Source organism: Natator depressus, chromosome 14 (genome assembly GCF_965152275.1).
Source record: "Natator depressus isolate rNatDep1 chromosome 14, rNatDep2.hap1, whole genome shotgun sequence".
NCBI classification, from domain to species: domain Eukaryota; kingdom Metazoa; phylum Chordata; order Testudines; family Cheloniidae; genus Natator; species Natator depressus.
Window position 1 is genome coordinate 4,053,805 of NC_134247.1, and position 18,048 is coordinate 4,071,852.

Genomic DNA, 18,048 nt, shown 5'->3' on the forward strand with positions numbered 1-18,048 from the left:
GTCTAACTCTAAGGGTAGTTAAGCTCTGGAACAAGCTCCCAAGGGAGGTTGTGGTATTCCCGTCACTGGAGGTTTTTAAGAACAGGTTGGACAAACCCCTGTCAGGGATGGTCTAGGTTTGCCTGGTCCTGTCTCAGCGGAGGGGGCTGGACTGGGTGACCCTCTCCAGGTTCTTTCCAGCCCTGTTTCTATGATTCTATAACTTCAGCCTCAACTTCTCCCTATCTTTTGCTCAAGGGAGGGTCTAGCAAAGTGCCCGCTTGGGTGCTGGGAGAATGCCTGGCTCCAGAAGACTGGGTTTGATCCCAAGCCGAGGAAACGTTTTCTATGAATTCTTCAGCGTTTTTTCTTAGCTGGCATTTTTCTTAGGTCTCAGACTGATTTTACTTTAAAAAAAAAAATTCATTTGTTTTGTGGCAAATGAGAAGACTCCCAGTGGAGTCTGTCGCAAGCGAGTCTCCTACTGTAGCTGAATGGCTCCAAAAGCAAGTACTGTAGATAGCTGGGGGCTGAGGGGACGCCGAACCTGCTGAAGGCTCTTAATTGGTCTGATTATTTTTGATTAATCCAGCCCGGTACATGTAACACCAAGGGGGAGTGGGAGGGGAGAGAGGAGAGGAAAGGAAATGAAATGAATAAATTGATGAAGTATGTATTTGTGCTGCATATTGGATGTGTGTTTGAGGATCTGATATTTCCTTTCTTGCTTAACTAATCCAGGGAATGGATTTCTCTGCTACTTTAATAAAGCTTTATGGGCCAAAGGTAGACTTGGGACTTGCATCTCCACCTGGCACAACAGTGGCCAGGGACAGCGTCCTGGGGCAAAATGGATCCATTGCAGAGAAGCGTGTAGGAATATTTCTCGCTGCTGTTCGCACTGACCCCGTATCTTGCTTCTTAAACCGACGCCAAAGCACCTGCAGAATTCCATGCAGTCTCGTTTGAGCCACACCAAACCCTGTGTTACCTGTGGTTGGAGTTCAAGGCTGCCACTGGTGGTTCTAGGATATGGGTGGAGAGATGTTCATTGTGCTGGTGGAAGGGAAGTAGCTGAGGTTGGGGGAAGGGAACAGCCAAGTGGCACCGAAATGGGCCAATGAAATGACTTGACTGCTGTTATCTCCTCACTTGTTACCATTGGCATTGGTGCGATCAGTACTTTTAGCAAGGAGCTAATGTGTGCGCGCGCGGGTGTGTATGCGCAGAATTCCTTTATCCAGGAAGCTGCAAAGGGGATCTGGGTGGGTTTCAAACCCAGCATGCTATGGTCATTTTGATCCTGCGCTAACAGAGGGAGGTCTCAGAGTAGCAGCTGTGTTAGTCTGTATTCGCAAAAAGAAAAGGAGGACTTGTGGCACCTTAGAGACTAACAAATTTATTTGAGCATAAGCTTTCGTGAGCTACAGCTGGGAGGTCTGTGCATCAAGCCTAAAACTACCGCATACTCTCTTGACTTCATTATGGACTTAACCCCAAAGAGACTCAGGACACCCCAGCAGATCAGTGCAGTATCTAGTGTCCCCCTTCCCTCAAGCCTGTGTATGTCTCCCCCTTCTAGCCCTGCCCACTCGGATGGTCTATTTATAAGCAGCCACAGAAACAAAAATAACCTAGGGGAACTGGTTTCTTAGAGATTTCTCTTCGCTGATGTGATACAGGGGTGTGGCTGATGGCTAGATGCAGGAGGTTGGAGCACGTGGGCAGAGGGAAGGAAAGAGTCCTCTGTCCAAAGTGAGTCTGCATTCAAAGACAAAACCAATAGAACAAAGAAACCCTGGACAGTTCTTTCCCTGCTCCCTCTAGCTGACAAAGGCTATTGGAGCCTATGACTAGTGTGTTGATTGCTACCATACGGTGTATTTAGCTGTACCCTGGTCCTATAAATCAACAGTTGTTGTGCTTGCTCCGTTAGCCAGAATTCTCTGAACCGGGTGTTGGAGGGGATCTGCTCGTGGGGCGCTATAAAGACTCCTCAGGTTACAGAAACCTCATGGGACGATCCCAGTCCAAAGTGTTTTGCTGGGCTTTTGGGGACTTAAGTGAGCAAGCTGACCCAGATTGGGTTCTGCTGCCGTTCTGAGGCTGAAGACGGTGGGTGGGTGGTGCGTGCACGGTAGCCACAAGCTAGAACAACAAAGTACCTCCAAACAAAACTGGAAAGCAGCCAGCACCAGCGCTGGCCCAGCATCCCGCCTGTTCCTCCCAAAGCTCTCGCTGTTGATAGCGTTGGACATACAGACGTGGGGATCGGGGAGCGACCCTGACGATATAACTGACTCCCTTCATCAACAGATCTTCAGTGTCTTTTCATGTTCTGTTTGCAGAGTAGCAGCCGTGTTAGTCTGTATCCGCAAAAAGAAAAGGAGTACTTGTGGCACCTTAGAGACTAACCAATTTATTTGCGCATAAGCTTTCGTGAGCTACAGCTCACTTCATCGGAAGTTTCATGTTCTGTTAATTAGCAATCTCTCCCTAGTGTTTGGAAACCTCTGTGCCACCCTGGAATAGGTGGCAGCTGTGGAGATGCCCTCAAACCTGGTGTGGAGGGAACAGCTGTAGGAGTCAGTGGGGAGTTGTCCTCATGTCTTGTCCTCCTCTTTGGAGCCAGTCTCTGGCTGACATCAAGAAGAGCCAGGACCGAGACTGCCAGTTGGCTGGTGGGTTTGGCGTCTGGTTGCCATTTTGGGACCCCTCCAAACTCCTTTCATGTAGGCCAGCCAACAGCTGCCAGTTGATGAGAACACTTTGTCCTGAGCCTGGTTTCTAGGTAGGTTTTAAATATGATGCCCGTCGCCGGGGTAACGGAGTGCTTTTCAGCACTGCATGGATGCGTGTAGAACAGGAAGTGCCTGCTGACTTTGAGTGCCCACCTTGGGTCTGACTTTCAGAGGGGCCTGGGCACCCACAGCTTGAGCTGAAGACAGTAGGAGCTGTGTGGGTTCAGCAGCATTGAATTGTCTTGGCCGGAGCAAGGAACACGGATCGGTGGAGGCTCTTGGATTTGAAGCAGTGAGCGCGGTTTCGCTCTCTTTCAGAAGGAATGTAGATCGCTCTCATTGTTTTCTAACACTTCCTCTTTTTTGGGGGGGCCCCGGGGAGATGAGCCAAATTCTCCCTCGTGGCCTGGTGTCGTGCCACGTCATCTGGGAAACAGCTTGTCCTTTTTTCAGCAGCAGGCGTGTGCTCAGCGTGGGGAGCTGAATGAACAAATGACTGCTTGGATTCCTGCCTTCCCCTTCCACCTGTCTCCTCAGTGCTGTTCTCTGTAGGGACTAAGGCTTTGCCGGGGGGGAAGTGCTGGATTGGAGCCACTCCCCCTGCTCTTCTTCTGGTAACTGATTTGCAAGGCTAGGAGAGAAAGTGCCATATAACTAACTCTGACCCTTCTTAGTGGATTGGAGAGAGTCTCCCAGGTCACTGGAGCCCTGTGGATCTTGATCGATAACCCTTCCCACTATATAATTTAAAGACATGGTTTCAGCTTGATTTAGGCCTGCAATTCCGGTTTTCGTAAAACCAAAGGTTTGCAAAAGCCAGTGGAAGCCCTTTGCTCCAAAGTACTTTAATACCAGTGGAAATAAGGTGGTGTGTGTGCTGGGAATCAACTATTGGCCTGTGGTGTCCATGTTCCAGACCAAGCCATGCGAGATAATGTCCGTGCTTGGGTATCTGGGAGATTGGAGCTGTCGGTAGATCTGAGAGCTAGTAGGTGAAATTGACTCCTCTGCTTTCAAGCACTAACTGGTCCCTTTTGGCATTTCAATCTGCATTAATGGTAGAAACGCATCAGAATTGTTTGGCTATTCATTTTAATAACATAAGGTGTTGATTGTTAACATCCTAGGCTTGTGTTACTGTGTTTAGTCCAACCTGATGGGGTCTCTTTGAAGCATCCTTGAACTTGTGCTTTGTGGTGAAAACAGGTGACACAAATGAGAAGACATTCATATTTAACAGTGTGTTGTGCAGAGGCCTCTGTCTCTTGCATTCCCTGTCCTCACTAAGAACTGGTATGTGGCTGGGAGCCAGGCCTCGCCTCGCCTCCCCTCCCGCTGCTCCCCTCTGGGAAGGGTTATTATGGGCGTGTTAAACCTCAGTACGGTGAGCCTAGCAAGTAAGTGTGCGTGCGTCAATTGTTTTCCTGCCTCAAGGCTGGCTGGGTGAAAATTGATGGCTTTGTACTGCTCACGCTTAAGCCCCTTCTCCTTTCTTCATTGTACTTCAGTGACTGCTCTGTGCGGAAATGGGCTCGAATCTCATTGGTCAGTCTGAATGGTCGTGTCACACTTTTCACATTGCCAAGTGCCATGGCAAAAGCAATGACGAATAAGCTGGTGTGTTTGTGGCTGGCGTGAACAGAAGCCTGCTAGGTGTGAGCCCTGGCAAGCAGCGGTGAGCGTTGTTTCAGGGCCGCTGCCGTCCAGAAAGCTGCAGGAAGCTGAGAGATTGGACAGTCGCTAAACAGAGTTACCAAAGGAGTGTGTTAGCGGAACAGTGCGGATGCTGTCTCTGTACAATGTGCACACCCCCCTTTATTTAACTTTTGGTGTGTCGTGAATCTGCTGAAAAACCTTAAGGGAGCAGAGGTCCATGCGGTGAATCCGTGAAGGGGGTTTGCTCTTTTCCTCCTGCTAGAGGAGGGTTGTTAAATAACCAGGAGGGAAGTTTTTCTAAGGGGTTTTTCTAAGGGTTGCTGGAGCTAGGTGCTTGGTTACTTGGGAGGAGCGTGGTGCTTGGAGGGAGTTGGGGCTACACAGGGGCATTTGTGGTTTGAGAGGCAGCATGCTCTCTGCTGGGAGTCTAACAAAATCCTTGATGTTGAAGCAGAGGCAGTGTTGTCCAGTGGGCAGGGCCCCTGATTGGGCATCGAGAGACCTTGCTTCTGTTCCCAGCTCTGCCACTGAGCTATTGTGATCATTAAAGCTGGTCACCCTCTGCCTCAGTTCCCCCCCATCTTTGGCCTGTCTCTTTATTGCTTTTATGTACAGCACCCAACGCGTTAGGGTCCTGATCTCGATTGGGGGTAATCTCATAACCTGTATTAATGTGTCGTTCTCTGTCCCGTAGGTCATGTTAGCTGCTTCTTACTGGTCCCTCCTGGCTCCTGCCATTGAATTGGCTGAAGATTCTGGGAATTTCGGGGCTTTTGCTTTCTTCCCGGTAGCTGTTGGCTTCACCCTGGGAGCAGCTTTTGTCTACTTGGCCGACCTCCTCCTCCCATTGCTGGTAAGTAGCAGTATGACTGTCTGCTGTCAGTGGCCTCGGGCTAGTCTCCCACCCACCCTGTTTGTGTCTAGGACTGTGGGCCGCTGGAAGCCCATTTCTAGCTGACCTGCACATTACCGGATGCACGAGGGGGTTACGTGTTGCTCTTGAACGCCTGCCTTTCACACGGCAGAGTAAAGTCTGGTCTCTGAGCTGGCAGTGCAGTGTATGTGGTGTCACCATCCCTAACTCATCTGCTCATTCCCGCCTCTTGCTAGGTAGGAAATAGAGGGCTGCTGTCCTAAATCGTGTGCTGTCTTAGGGGAGTGGATCACAGGCTCATAGAAATGTGGGGCTGGAAGAGACCTGGAGAAGTCACTAAGTCCACCCCCTGTGCTATGGTTGGACCAAGTAAACCTAGACCTTCCCTGGCAGGTGTTTGTCCAACCTGTTCTTAGACCCTCCAGTGACGGGGATTCCACAGCCTCCCTTGGGAAGGTTAGAAAGTTAGAAACTCCCTTATAATTGGAAGCTTTGTCCTAATATCTAACCTAGCTCGCCCTTGCTGCAGATGAAGCCCATTACTACGTGTGCTACCTTCAGTGGACATGGAGAACAATTGATCAGAGTCCTCTTTGTAGCAGCCTTTCATATATCTGAGAACAATCAGGTCCTCAGTCTCCTTTTCTCAAGACTAAACATGCCCCGTTTTTCTTACCCTTTCCTCCCAGTTGAGATTTTCTAAATCTTTTACCGGTTTTGTTGCTCTCCTCTGGACTCTCTCCAGTTTGTCCCCATCTTTGCCCAGAACTGGGTGCAGTGTGGCCTCACCAGCGCCCAGTAGAGCGGGACAGTTACTCCCAGCTCTAACATACAGTGCTCTGGGATGTAAGTGCAGCTGACTGCACTGGCCTTTGGCTTGGTTTAGGGTTGGGGCTTACCTCAGACTGTTCCCCACAGTATTTGGGGATCCCCATGATGGATTTTTGCATGGCTTCAGGGTTTTGCTATGAAAGCTGCCCTCAGCTTGTTGCCGTGTCACCAATCCCCGCTGTTCAAAAATCCTGAATCAACCCTCAAAAATCATGAGATTTTTAACCCCCCTCCCCCTTGCATCCTGTTTTCTGAGCCTTTTAGGGTGCACTTCAGTCACCCTTTCAAGCTTTTCTCTGCAATCATGAGGCGAGGAACTTGTTTATTTAAAAAAAAAGAAAAAAAAAAGCTGATATTTTCGTCTTGTAATGTGACTCCAGGAGTTGGGGCTTTAAAACACTGAATACTGGGAGGTTCATGAGAGGTGGAAACGCTGCCCTTGTTAAAGCTTCCTTCAGCTGGTGCAAGTGAAAAGGATGAACTGCAGTAACCACAAGGGCCTGGTGATAGAAACATTGATTTCCTTGGATTTGCTAGCTGTCTCGAAGAGCTCTTTGAAAGGTCTAAGGTGGCTGTGTGTTTGATGAGAGTGCCAGGCAGCAAAGCATCATGAGTGTTGATGTTACTCTGTGCTTTGGCTAATGAAGTTAGGTGGATTTTTTTCTTAACTCTCCTATCAGTTTCCATTCTGGCAGAAGCCAGATACAAATCCATTTTTATTGGAGATTTAATGAAACTGTATTTCCTGGGATTCTCTAAGTCGGTGTCTGTGCTGAATGTGGCTTTAGGCCCCACACATGAAAAGCGTGGGCTCTTTCGTTTGTTTTTGTTTCTTTAACCGGCAGCGGTTTCCAGACAGTCCAGGTGAGACCTTTGTTTCAATCCTGAGATTTAATTTGCAGCGTTGCCAACACCAGTCATTCAAAAATCATGACTCAGTCTCCCAAAAAACCATGAGATTAATTTAAAAAATCAGTGTGTTTGTCTTTTTTGTTTGCTGGTGAAGGAACATTTAGGGTCAGGTTTCCAAGACTTTCTCTGCAACTACAAAGGCGAAAAACTGTAAATGACAGCTGAGTTTGTCGTACGATCACATGACTCCAGGAGCTGGGGCTTTAAGAATAACACAAAATATTAACAACAATTTCTGGAAAATTGCAAGAATTGGTAACTCTGGTATCCAACGAATGCTTCCCCCTCCCCCCTTTTGCATTTTGGCACAACTGAAGACATGAATTTTTTTTTTTTTAATCTCTAATACAAAAGTCTATAGTAGTAAGCTCAGTTCTAGGATGTACTGCTAATAGGGAGGAATGGTGGTCTTGTGGTTAAAGTACTGGGCTGGACTCGGGTGATCTAGGCACAATTCATCACTCTGCCACTGACTCCCTGTATGACTGTGGGCAAGTCACTTAATTTTTCTGTGCCCCGATTTCCCCATCTGTAAATTGGTGCATCTAAAAACTTGGATTGATAAACAAAACTAAAGGCTCCAGTAGTTTGGCACTCCATGATCCCCTCTACGTTAACGTGGGAGTTCTTTAAACTTCCATTTGTTGCTTAGTTCCTCTCAGAATTTGGAAGATGAAAGTCACCAAATTGTCGTGTGTTTCAGTGAAAGGAACATTGTCCTGTGATGTAAATAACATTGGGTTCGGCATGTCCTGGTGTCACGGGCATGTAAAACAACCCACCACAAGATCCAGCTCTGTCACGCAACCAAATGAATGCAATCAGCTCGCTGTTGTGGTTAAAATTGTATGAAGGTGATAACCTTCAAACACCCATTTGTTTCACTTACATTTGTTTTTAAACTTGGGCCTATCTTGCCTGTATTGGGGTTTGCGATATAAGGCCCTGAAGGGACCTTCTAATGTATTTGATCAGCTGCTGACAGCTCCCAACAGAGAAAGTAAACAGTTCTACCACACAACCCACTTCTTTCCAATGTGTCTCATGTTTTTCTCTGCCTACTGGGAAGAAGCCTACATCGCCTGTGTCTGCAGGGTTGGGTGGGAGGAGGCGGGATACAGGACTGCATGGGAAATGGTGGGCTAGGAAAGAGATGGCAGGAGGAGTGGACAGAGGGAAGTGATCAAGTTAGAAATGTTCCCTGATTGCTGGTGGGTTAATCCACCTTGCACTGTTGGTCTCTCACTTCCAAGCCAAGCTTTGGTCCCGCAAAAGGAAAAAATCCTTCCCCATTCATCCATGATACTGTTTAAGAGGCTCCCCTTTCTAGAGAGGTTTTGATTTGAACCCGGTTAAAATAACATCAGGAGCTGAACTTAGTTTTGGCTTGTAGTCGATGCCTTATCATCCATGTCTACTTAATCAGAGGAGCGGGTGGGTCCTTCCACGCTCTTCCCTTGGAGTTCTTTTGGGAGGGAGTGGGAGTGTGCGGTAATATCTTAGCTTAACGAGTAGTAATCCTGCAAGGGTCTGATGACACTTCTTCCCTTGGCCTAATACTCACTCTTTGGGGATAAGAGAAGGATGTTCTATTCTCTCGGCTTCTCTTCCTCCCATTCTACCAACTGGCGGAACGGAATACCTCCAACGCAGCATAAAACAGCAGTTAGTGTGCTTTGTTGTTGTTTCTTCTTTATACTGTGGTAGTGCCTAGTAGCCCCAGTCATGGACCGTGGTGCTAGGAGCTGTACATACCCAGAACAAAAAACCAGTCCCTATCCCAAAGAGTCTGCAGTCAAAGCAATGCCCTCATTCCACTTGTGCTAGAATAAAAAATGCCAAATGCTAGTCATGCACCAGGAGTTACTGGAACGGTACATGTGAAAAGAAGGAATAAACACCCATGCTGAACTGACTGCAAAGTCCAGTGGGGCTGTGTGTGGGCTCAGAGGTCTCCCCACGTCTTTCCTTCCTGGACTGGGGCCTTCGATTGCTTTGTGGGGAGGACAGCCTGGCAAAGAGACTTGGGGGTGGTGCAGGGGATGTCATGAGAGGAACGTGGGGAGTGACTCACTTTAACAATGTATATAACTGTAGTATTCTGATCAAAAATTTGTCTTCTACCTTTTTAAACTTAATGGGCCAATGACATCTCTGAAGTAGCTCCTTTGGATTTTAATGGCCTGACATGGGGATGAATTTGACTCGGTGTCTTTCCCACCTTTTGGATTAAAACCTCTCACCAGCAGTGCTTTGGTCATTAGTGCTCAAGCACCTGTCAGGTTTAAGTTACTGTAATTTACTCCAGGCTCCTCAAATCCTTGGGTGAATCAGTTGAAGAAGAAAGGAGATTGAAGAACAAAGCAGCGCACTTTCTCACTGAGGTCTCTAATGGAGAAGGGACCCAGAGGGGAATACAAAGGGATATTAACATGCACTGTCCTTGTCAAAGAAGATGATGATGGATAAGGAATTTGTGGGGTTTTTTTAGTGGATTGTTCTTTATGTAAAGAGGACTTTGCTTTGATGTGCTTGATGCTTCTCTCTAGCCGCTTTGGAGCGTAGCAACTCTTTCCCCCTCCCCTCCCTTTTTTGTTGTTTTCAGGCAGTTCACAGAGGACTGGTATAGTTACTAATGATACCTAAGGAAGTGTTTGTGTTCCCCAGTGGAGCCCTGTGGGACAAACTGGCTAATGGGGCTGACCAGTTTGTCATTAGGTCCTTCATAAAGGGAAGGATCTAATCCATTAGATTTTTAATTTGGAAGGTTTAAACCATCTGTTCTTTCGTTAGTTGGGCTCACTGAGGGTGAGACTCTGGTTTGGGTGTGTTTCCTATTGAGTATAGGTGATAATACGCCTGGAGGTGAACTGGACAATAGGACGCTGCCGGGAGCAGCTCCAAAGAATGAGCCAAGTGAGCTCAGCGTAAGCCAGGAGGAGCTATGCTGCAATTGCATGTAGGGATCTCGACATTTCAAAATGACCACTGGGTGGAACTTGGCAAGCATGTCTCCATCTGCTGCTGTGTGTCTGTGCAGGTAGGCGCGTGCCCAGTTACACAAGGGCATGTTCTAGTTTGTTTTGCTGGTTCTGAGCAAATGATGTCTGTTCTTATACTTCCCTTCCACCGGCTTTGGTGACACTTAAACAGGCCATCAGATGGTCTTTCAGTCCTGCCTGCTCAGCTCTTTCTGTTGACGGGAAGGGGGCAAAGCAGAATGGGTCGCTTCTTTCTCTCACCCCTTTTTCAGTTACATTTCCTTGGTTTTTCTTTTCCCTTCCCCCCCCCCTTTCTTCTCTGCTCTTTGCTCCCATCTTAACTCTCAGTATCTCAAGGCCCATAAACAATTAATACAGGAACCCTACAACATTCTAAGACTAGCTTCTTTAGCATAAGCGCCAATTTAGATAATCACCACTTTGGCATTCTTTTAACAAGAGGCATGGGGTGGCAACATGCATGTTGTTTCAGTGTTCTGTGCCTCAGTTTCCCCAGCTGTTAACGGAAGAGACTACCACTCACCTCCCAAGATAAGGTAAGCCCTCGGACCTTGTGAGGTGGGCGGCACTGTTTGGGCTGTTTTTAAAGTTGGCTACCCCAGTGGTGTTTACGTTCCTATTCAGGCATTTGGAAAACCTGTGCTATTTTTTTTCTTTAAAGGAGTTGGGCATCGGAAGCTGCTATGGAAATCAGTGGGAGCTCTGGGTGACGAAAATCAAGCAGTTTTTATTTAGCTGACTAAAGTTAGGCACGTAGGTTTGTTAACTTAGCAATGCAGGGGCCAATAATGTACAGATATGGCTGCTAACGTATGATGGCCAAAGACGCAGAAGCCCAGGCTTGTGAAGAAGAGCAGTAAGTTTGGGTCTCGACTGAACTCCTTTCTTGTTGGCACTCTGAACTCTCTGCTTCTGCAAGGGAAAAAGCTTGGATGAGTTTCTCCCTTTCTGCCACCAACTTCCACGCCCCATGCTTTGGTAAGTACCATAACGGGGGTTCCGAGAGCATTATTCTTGTTTTAGGGGGTTTCCGCACGATGAGCGAGGGCTGTGATTCCCAGCTCACATAGATGTACTCGTGCTAGCTCTTATCGAGCTAGTGCAAGTGTAAATAGTAGTGTCGCACGGGCAGCGGCAGTGCAAGCATGGCTAAGCTGCGCTGAGTCCAAACCCCCTGAACCCCGTGGGTATGTAATTGGTACCTATGCTACTGTCGCTATGCCCATCAAGCTAGCGTGAGTATGTCTGCTTGCGCTAGGAATTATTCCCCTCGCTCGCAGGATAGTGTAATATAGAAGAAAGAAATGAGAGAACCCTTTCCCCAGGGCTGTTCTAATTCTCCATCATATGGAACCAGAAATAGTGTCAAGACGTGGGTTTATTATTGGGACTAGGAAGGAGATCAGGAAACATGAGTCTTCTCCCTTGCATCTGGTACTCTATTGCACACCATCCATGCAGGGACTCTTGCTCTAATGTGCTTGGATTTTTTTTTTTTAGCAAAGGCTGCCAGTACTTGACGGACAGTGCAGTGTGTGTTAGCATTCTGCCTGCGAGGAGGAGATTTATCTAGCTCAGAGCTTCTTTTTTGTTTTTTTTTCAAAACGCTTGTGTTTAGCGTAGCAATCAGAAGAAAACCCCTCTCTTTCCCTTCTCCAGCTCCCCTTAAGAGCATCGGTTGGGTTGCGGAGGCAAAACCACTGCGTGGTGGAAATGGGCATTTGTCTGAAATGTTTGTCAATCCTTGCATCTGCAAAGGGTGGAGGAGGGGGAATATTAAAGCTGTTTGCTGATGTTGTTTGAATAGCTGCCAAATTGCTCCCTCTCCTGATTTGAAGAAGGTGTATACAGAGACAGTATTGTTGAGTGGATAGGGTACTGCCCTGGTCTCAAGACCTGGGTTCTGTTCCCAACTCTGCTGGCTGACCCTGGGCATGTCACCTTTCCCTGACAGTTTTTCTTCCCGACCCTTTGTCTGTCCTGCCTGTGTAGATTTAGTAAGCTGTTTGGGGAAGGGCTGCCTCTTAGTATGAATTTATGCAGTGCTTTGCAGAATGGGTCCCTGATTTTAGCTGGGACTTCTAGGCTCTGCTGCAAAACAAATATTTGTGTTCTGGCTGAATGGACCTTCCCCATATTCGCTCTTTTGCCTTTTTACCTGAATGGACAAGACGTTCCTCCCGCCAGCCGTGCAGGTGGCTCAAGCAGTTTCAGATTCAAGGAGGTGGGTGTTACCTCTGACCAAGTAGCAAAAGTGCAAACGGTTGAGGACAATGTCTCTGCCTGCAGCAAATGTTCTGGACTAGTGCATCTGGCAGGCTGTAATAGACAGACAGACACGAGCTGCTTTAGGCAGTACTGCAGTGGTTTGTAATTATACATAAATATCTAACAACCGTGAATTAGTGATGTTTTGTTGTCCGAGCGTAACATGATTGGAGGTAACAAAACAATGAGTGACTGCTGCAGTGGTCTAGATTCTGATCTGGGTGTGACTGACAGCAAAATCTGGCTCTGTGAGAGTTGTATTTAAACAACCTATTGATCACGCGCAATCCTGACTTCTCAAAATTGCTCTTTCCACTGTAAATCTAACCACCGTTCTCGAGTTTAAGGGCATGTCTTCACTGGCAACGTTAAAGCGCGGCCATGGCAGCTCTTTAACGTGGCTTGTGTATTCACTGCAGAGCTCTCTCCCAGCGCTCTAAAAATCCTCCTCCACGAGGGGAGTAGCTCCCAGCGCTGGTGCCCTGTCCACAGTGGCACTTTGCAGCGCTCAGGGGAGTGTTTTTTCACACCCCTGAGTGAGAAAGTTGCAGCGCTGTAAAGTGCTGGTGTAGACAAGCTCTTAATTGGGCTTTTTGTCCTTTGGGAACAATCGGTACAGATTGGGACTCAAACCCAGGACGCCTGCCATGGTGGTGCTGGATGTAGTCACAGAGCCGCCAAGCCAGCAGGCTGACTTAGGGTTGCTGACTTAGGGTTGCCAACTTAGGGTTGCACAAAACTGAACAGTCTTGCCCTCCGCCCCCCTTTCCCCGAGGCGCCTCCGTCGCTCCGTCTCCCGCACCCACACCCATTTTCACTGGGTTGGGGAAGGGGGTTGGGATGCAGGGAGCCAGTTATGGGCTCCCGCTGGGCGGTGCTTACCTCACGCGACTCCCAGTCGGCAGCGCAGCAGGGCTAAGGCAGGCTCCCTGCCTGCCCTGGCTCCGCGCTGCTCCCGGAAGCGGCTGCCGTGTCCGGCCCCTAGGCGGAGGCGCGCTGGCTGTGCCCAGAGGCGCCTCCCCTGCAGCTCCCATTGGCTGCAGTTCCCGGCCAATGGGAGCTGCAGGGGTGGCGCTTGGGGTGGGGGCAGCGCGTGGAGCTTTCCTGATTGCACTTGCGCCTAGGGGCCACAGGGACATGCTGGTCGCTTCCAGGAGCTGTGTGGAGTCAGGGCAAGCAGGGAGCCTGCCTTAGCCCTGCTGCGCTGCCAACCAGACTTTTAACAGCCCGGCCGGCGGGACTGGCCAGAGCCGTCTAGGTCCCTTTCCGACTGGGCGTTCCGGCTGAAAACTGGGCCCCTGGCAACCCTAGGCTGACTGTTTCCCAAGTTGTGCCTTAAAGGGGAACATTAATAGATTTTAAAGTCAGAAGGGACCATTCTGATCCTTTCGCCTGAGCCCCTGCAAAATGCAGCCATTGAGGAACTTCTACAGAACTTCTTTTTGAAGTAAAGTTGATCTTTTAGCTTGACATCCGGTCCTGATTTTGAAGACTCCAAGAGAGGAAGCTTCTGGCACATCCCTAAATAGATTGTTCCAGTGGCTAACACCCGAATAGTTTCTACCTAATTTCTAGTTTTGAATTTCTCCAGCTCTTGGATCACATTACGCCTTTTTGTGCTAGATTAAAGAACTGCTCACGACCAGAAGTCTCTTCCCCATGTAGGCCGTGATCAAATCCCCTCTTAACCATCCTTGTCCTAGTACGCAGGTCAGAGAGTGAGGAGATCTTTGAGTGGGTCATGCTCTCTGGGTAGGCCTAAGCTTACCGTGCAGAGTACAGACACTGGGTGCCCGGCTAGCACGTGTAGCACCAGCGTAGACGGTGAGGCACGGTTTAGCAGAGTGCCCTCGGTAGCTGAACGCCCAGGCGATGCTACGCTGTTATTTTCAGCGGCGTGTAGTGTCTGTGGCTGGAGCCTTTTGCTGCGGTATGTAGCTACACGTGTAGTGCCTGAGCTCTACGTGCCGCCAGAAGTGCGGATGTAGGCTACGTACGTAGGAAGCCTGCGTTACAAATCTGGTTTAGAGAGCTCCTCGTTCTCCAGCCCATCTCCTGCCTGCCCGCCCTCCCCTCCTTCCAGGCTTCTTGCTCTGAATGCTACTGTGATGGAATTTGGAGGCCTCTCTCCCCACCGCGCTTGCAAAGGTAGGGAGAAAGCAGATCTGTTTTAACAAGAGAGTGAGTACTGTGAAAGGAGTCTGATGGTTTTGTGTGTCCCCTTGCTTGTCCCCCAGCGCTACATGGATAGTGTGTGCCCAAGTGTATGTCTCCTATTAACTATATTATTCTTTACCACCCCCCTGACTGCGTGACACACTCTTTGCTGGGTGATCATTGCCCTGAACAGGATAATGAGGCTTAATGTGTGTTACTCCTCTACCACTGGGTTTCACTTGGCTGTATGATTAATCTTCTGTCTGCATGTTCAAATGCAACACAGCCCTAGCTCCCTGGAAGGGGATGCTGCCGGCGCTGGCAATGGCTGGAGTTGTTGCATTGCCGGTGTGTAGTGTGATGTGTTGGAGTCCGTGCCATGCTTCCCTGTGTTCCTGTCAAGCTGCTAATCGCTTCAATCCATTTGGTGTCAACCGATGCCATGGTGCAGGAGTTACTGCTGTTGTGATGCTGATGGACTGAAACTTCCTCTCAATAATTAGTGTAGGCCATTCAGAAAACTTTAGGGGTGTGTGCATGTGACTTTAAGGGACAACCAGATGTTAATTTCCAATCCTGCATGATGTGCCATAACTCAGTTATAACTAGGAGTCTGTCGGTCTTTCCAGTATAAAGGCCAATAACCATGGGGGAAGCGTATCTAGAGAAGCAGATTTAATCCCACCTGACTGAATCTTTATCCGCTAAAACATAGGATTTTTTTCCTCAGTGTACAGTGTAGATCAATAAAGCCATGTTGAAGGCTGGGACATTCCCTCACTATTTATTTTAAAGTCCTTTCAAATACCTTCTGTAAAACTTGTATTAGCTGTAGATCAATCTGGAGTGTGTATTCTGCGGGCACAGAAATTTGCCTGTATTTTGCTTTATGGAAACAGTGATGCAATTGATTTACTTTGTAGTGTCTTGCAGGGCCTCAACTGTTCTGCAGGCCCGAGCATTTCTTGACCACCCCTGGAATCTCCCAGGCGGTGAATTGCATAAATATTTTAATTAGCAAGCTGAAGTGCGACAGGTTGAACGTGCAAGGTACGGGATATTCAAGAGCAGACAGTTTTTGTGCTGTAGCATGAAGCAGGGGTCTCGTTAATCCCTGTGGAGACTTTGGCTTGGTCTTCCCGAGGAAATTAGGGGTGGTGTAACTGTCATTCAGAGGTGTGAAAAATCCACGCCCCTGAGCGACACAGTTTAAACCGAGCTAACCTTGGTGTAGACAGCACTAGGTCCACTTCAGGGGAATTTCACCCTCCTACCTATTGCCTCGGAGCGTTGAGCAACTGATCTGGGATGATATGGCAATAAACCAAAAATGCACAGATGTTTTACACTTTAAACAAAGTCATGTTGTATTTTTGCTCTTATTTTAGCAAACAAGTTTTGGGGCAGAGTCATTCATGGAAATTGCAAATTTTTAAGCAGCCGTCGGAGAAAACGTGCAGAAACAAATTCATAACTTCCTTAACATGAAAATTCACCCTGGACACCTGTTGTGGTTAGACTAGTGTGCAACCAATTTGAGGGTAGAAACATACCATGCGGATCCGTGTACTGTTGCTTTGAATCTATAGCTGGAATCCCCATAGGAGGTGAAGTGCACAAGTTCAAGGTAGAAGCTCTACAGTGAAGCAGAGGGGGGAGAGTGAGGAGCCTTGGGGCCAGTACTATGTTCTTTTTTTCCTAGCAAAATTCCTTGCTCGGAGTTATCCTTTGTAGTGTAGACCAGGCCTATGTCTACGCTGGCAGGGTGACAGTGCTGCTCAGAGAGCGCGGAAGGGAAACCGCTGTTGTGTGTTCACACTGTCAGCTGCCTGCGCAATAGTGTGTTCACACGTTCGGCACTTGCAGCAGTGTTCGGAGCGGTGCACTCTGGGCAGCTGTCCCTCAGAGCACCTCTTCCCCTTCTGCCGCTAAGAGTTGCGGGAAGGTGGAGGGGGTTGCGGGACATCCTGGGTCCTGTCCCAATGCCCCATGATGCATTGCTTCGCATTGGGGCTGCATGACGTTTAAGAGCCGCTCCATGGCTTCGTTCTGGCAAGCTGCGTTCTCCTTTCGGTCTCTGTTCTCGCTGTCCCGCCACTCCTTCAGTTCTTGTTTTTCGGCCACGGAGTGCATCATGACATCACGCAGAAAGTCCTCTTTAGTTCTTCGTGGCCGCTTTCTAATTCTGCGCAGCCGCTCAGCCGGCAATAACAAAGAGGGAGGTTGGGCTCCCAAGGTCATATCTGTGAAGTCAAAATGCAACGTTTTACAGAAGCAGTATTGTTTGCAACACACAGACCACTGATTCAGTGATTTAAAACACATCCACTATTCACATACCTGTCACTAACTGGCTGACCCCAGGCAAGCACACATGAGCCACAAGACCCCCAAAATGGTGAGTAACTGCGGGAGCAGGGGAAATCAGTGTTCCAGGACCGTACTGCACACTGGGCATGCGGCTCTTGGGGAGAGCCAGCACTGTAGCGGGGGGCCTTATAATCATTCCTGTCCCCGCATTTTCCACAGGCTGTGTTCATTATGGAAGATCTCTCGCTGCTGAGGGTGAGCAGATAATCATGGGAGGGTCTTCTCCAAGCCTGCGGCTTCCGCCCTGGCCCTTACGCAGCTTGCCTGTGTGCAGCAATGGTCTCACCCCCGTGATGGCAGAGTGGCGCGGGAAAGTTACCCTTAATGGGGAAAGAAACAAAACAGCCCTGCCAAAGAACTTGCGGCAGTGGATTGCCCAGTATCTCCAGGAGAGTGTCGTGGAGATCTCTAGGGCAGATTCTCGTGAAGTGAGGGAGTCAATCAACACCCTGGTCCACCGCTCAGACTAGGCATGTGGTGGTACGCGCCTCATACAGACACAAGCCTGCTTTCTGCAAGCCTCCTGCCCCCAACAACTCGCCTCAGCGATTCCCCAAATCAAAGCCGCTTACCAGGGGCCTCCTCTCCTGTTTGCGCTTCGCCAAGCTCCGACAGCTGTGACCGGCTAGCCTCCTCCAGGGTAGAGAAGAGCTCCTGGCTGCATGCATCTCTGATCTCCGAGTCGTCGTCTGCCTCTGGGTCCCTCTCCCCCTCCACATGCTTGTCCAAGGTTCCCTCCTCCTGCACGCGAGCGACCAAAGTATCCACAGGGGCCTTTGCAGTGGAGGTGGGGTCGCCGCTGAGGATCATGTCCAGCTCTTTGTAGAACTGGCAGCTCGTGGGCGTAGCACCGGAGCAGCCGTTTGCCTCCTGCACCTTGTGGTAGGCGTCCTGCAGCTCCTTCACTTTGATCCTGCACTGCAGTGTGTCCCGGTCACGGCCCCTTTCTGTCATGCATCGTGAAATCTGTCCGTAGGTATCATAATTCCTACGGCAGGAGCGCAGCTGGGACTGGACAGCCTCCTCTCCCCAAATGCTGATGAGGTCTAGCAGCTCGGCATTGTGCCAAGTGGGGGATCGCCTGGTGCGTGGAGCAGGCCTGGCCACCTGGAAAGATGCGCTGAGACCACTGCATGCATCATCGAGCAAACAGGAAGGGAACTTTCAAACTTCCCAAGGAATTTAAGGGGTGGGGCTCACGGCTGGTCACCTGAGGGCAGGGCAGTAGAGGTCAAACCGATGACCAGAGAGGCGAGAA

General features: G+C 49.1%; 1 protein-coding gene across 5 annotated transcripts in view; it reads left to right on the top strand.

The window, feature by feature from the left end:
- Positions 1 to 18,048, top strand: part of SLC39A11 (solute carrier family 39 member 11) — a 258,953-nt gene that overhangs the window by 17,297 nt on the left and 223,608 nt on the right. For 4 of the 5 annotated variants that reach the window (XM_074970758.1, XM_074970760.1, XM_074970756.1 and 1 more), the window contains one exon: positions 5,071 to 5,229. In XM_074970758.1, the coding sequence (XP_074826859.1) occupies positions 5,071 to 5,229 (159 nt within the window). Of the gene's footprint in view, positions 1 to 4,488; positions 4,522 to 5,070; positions 5,230 to 18,048 lie in introns of those variants that run through there. The other variant, XM_074970759.1, reaches the window with a different exon arrangement.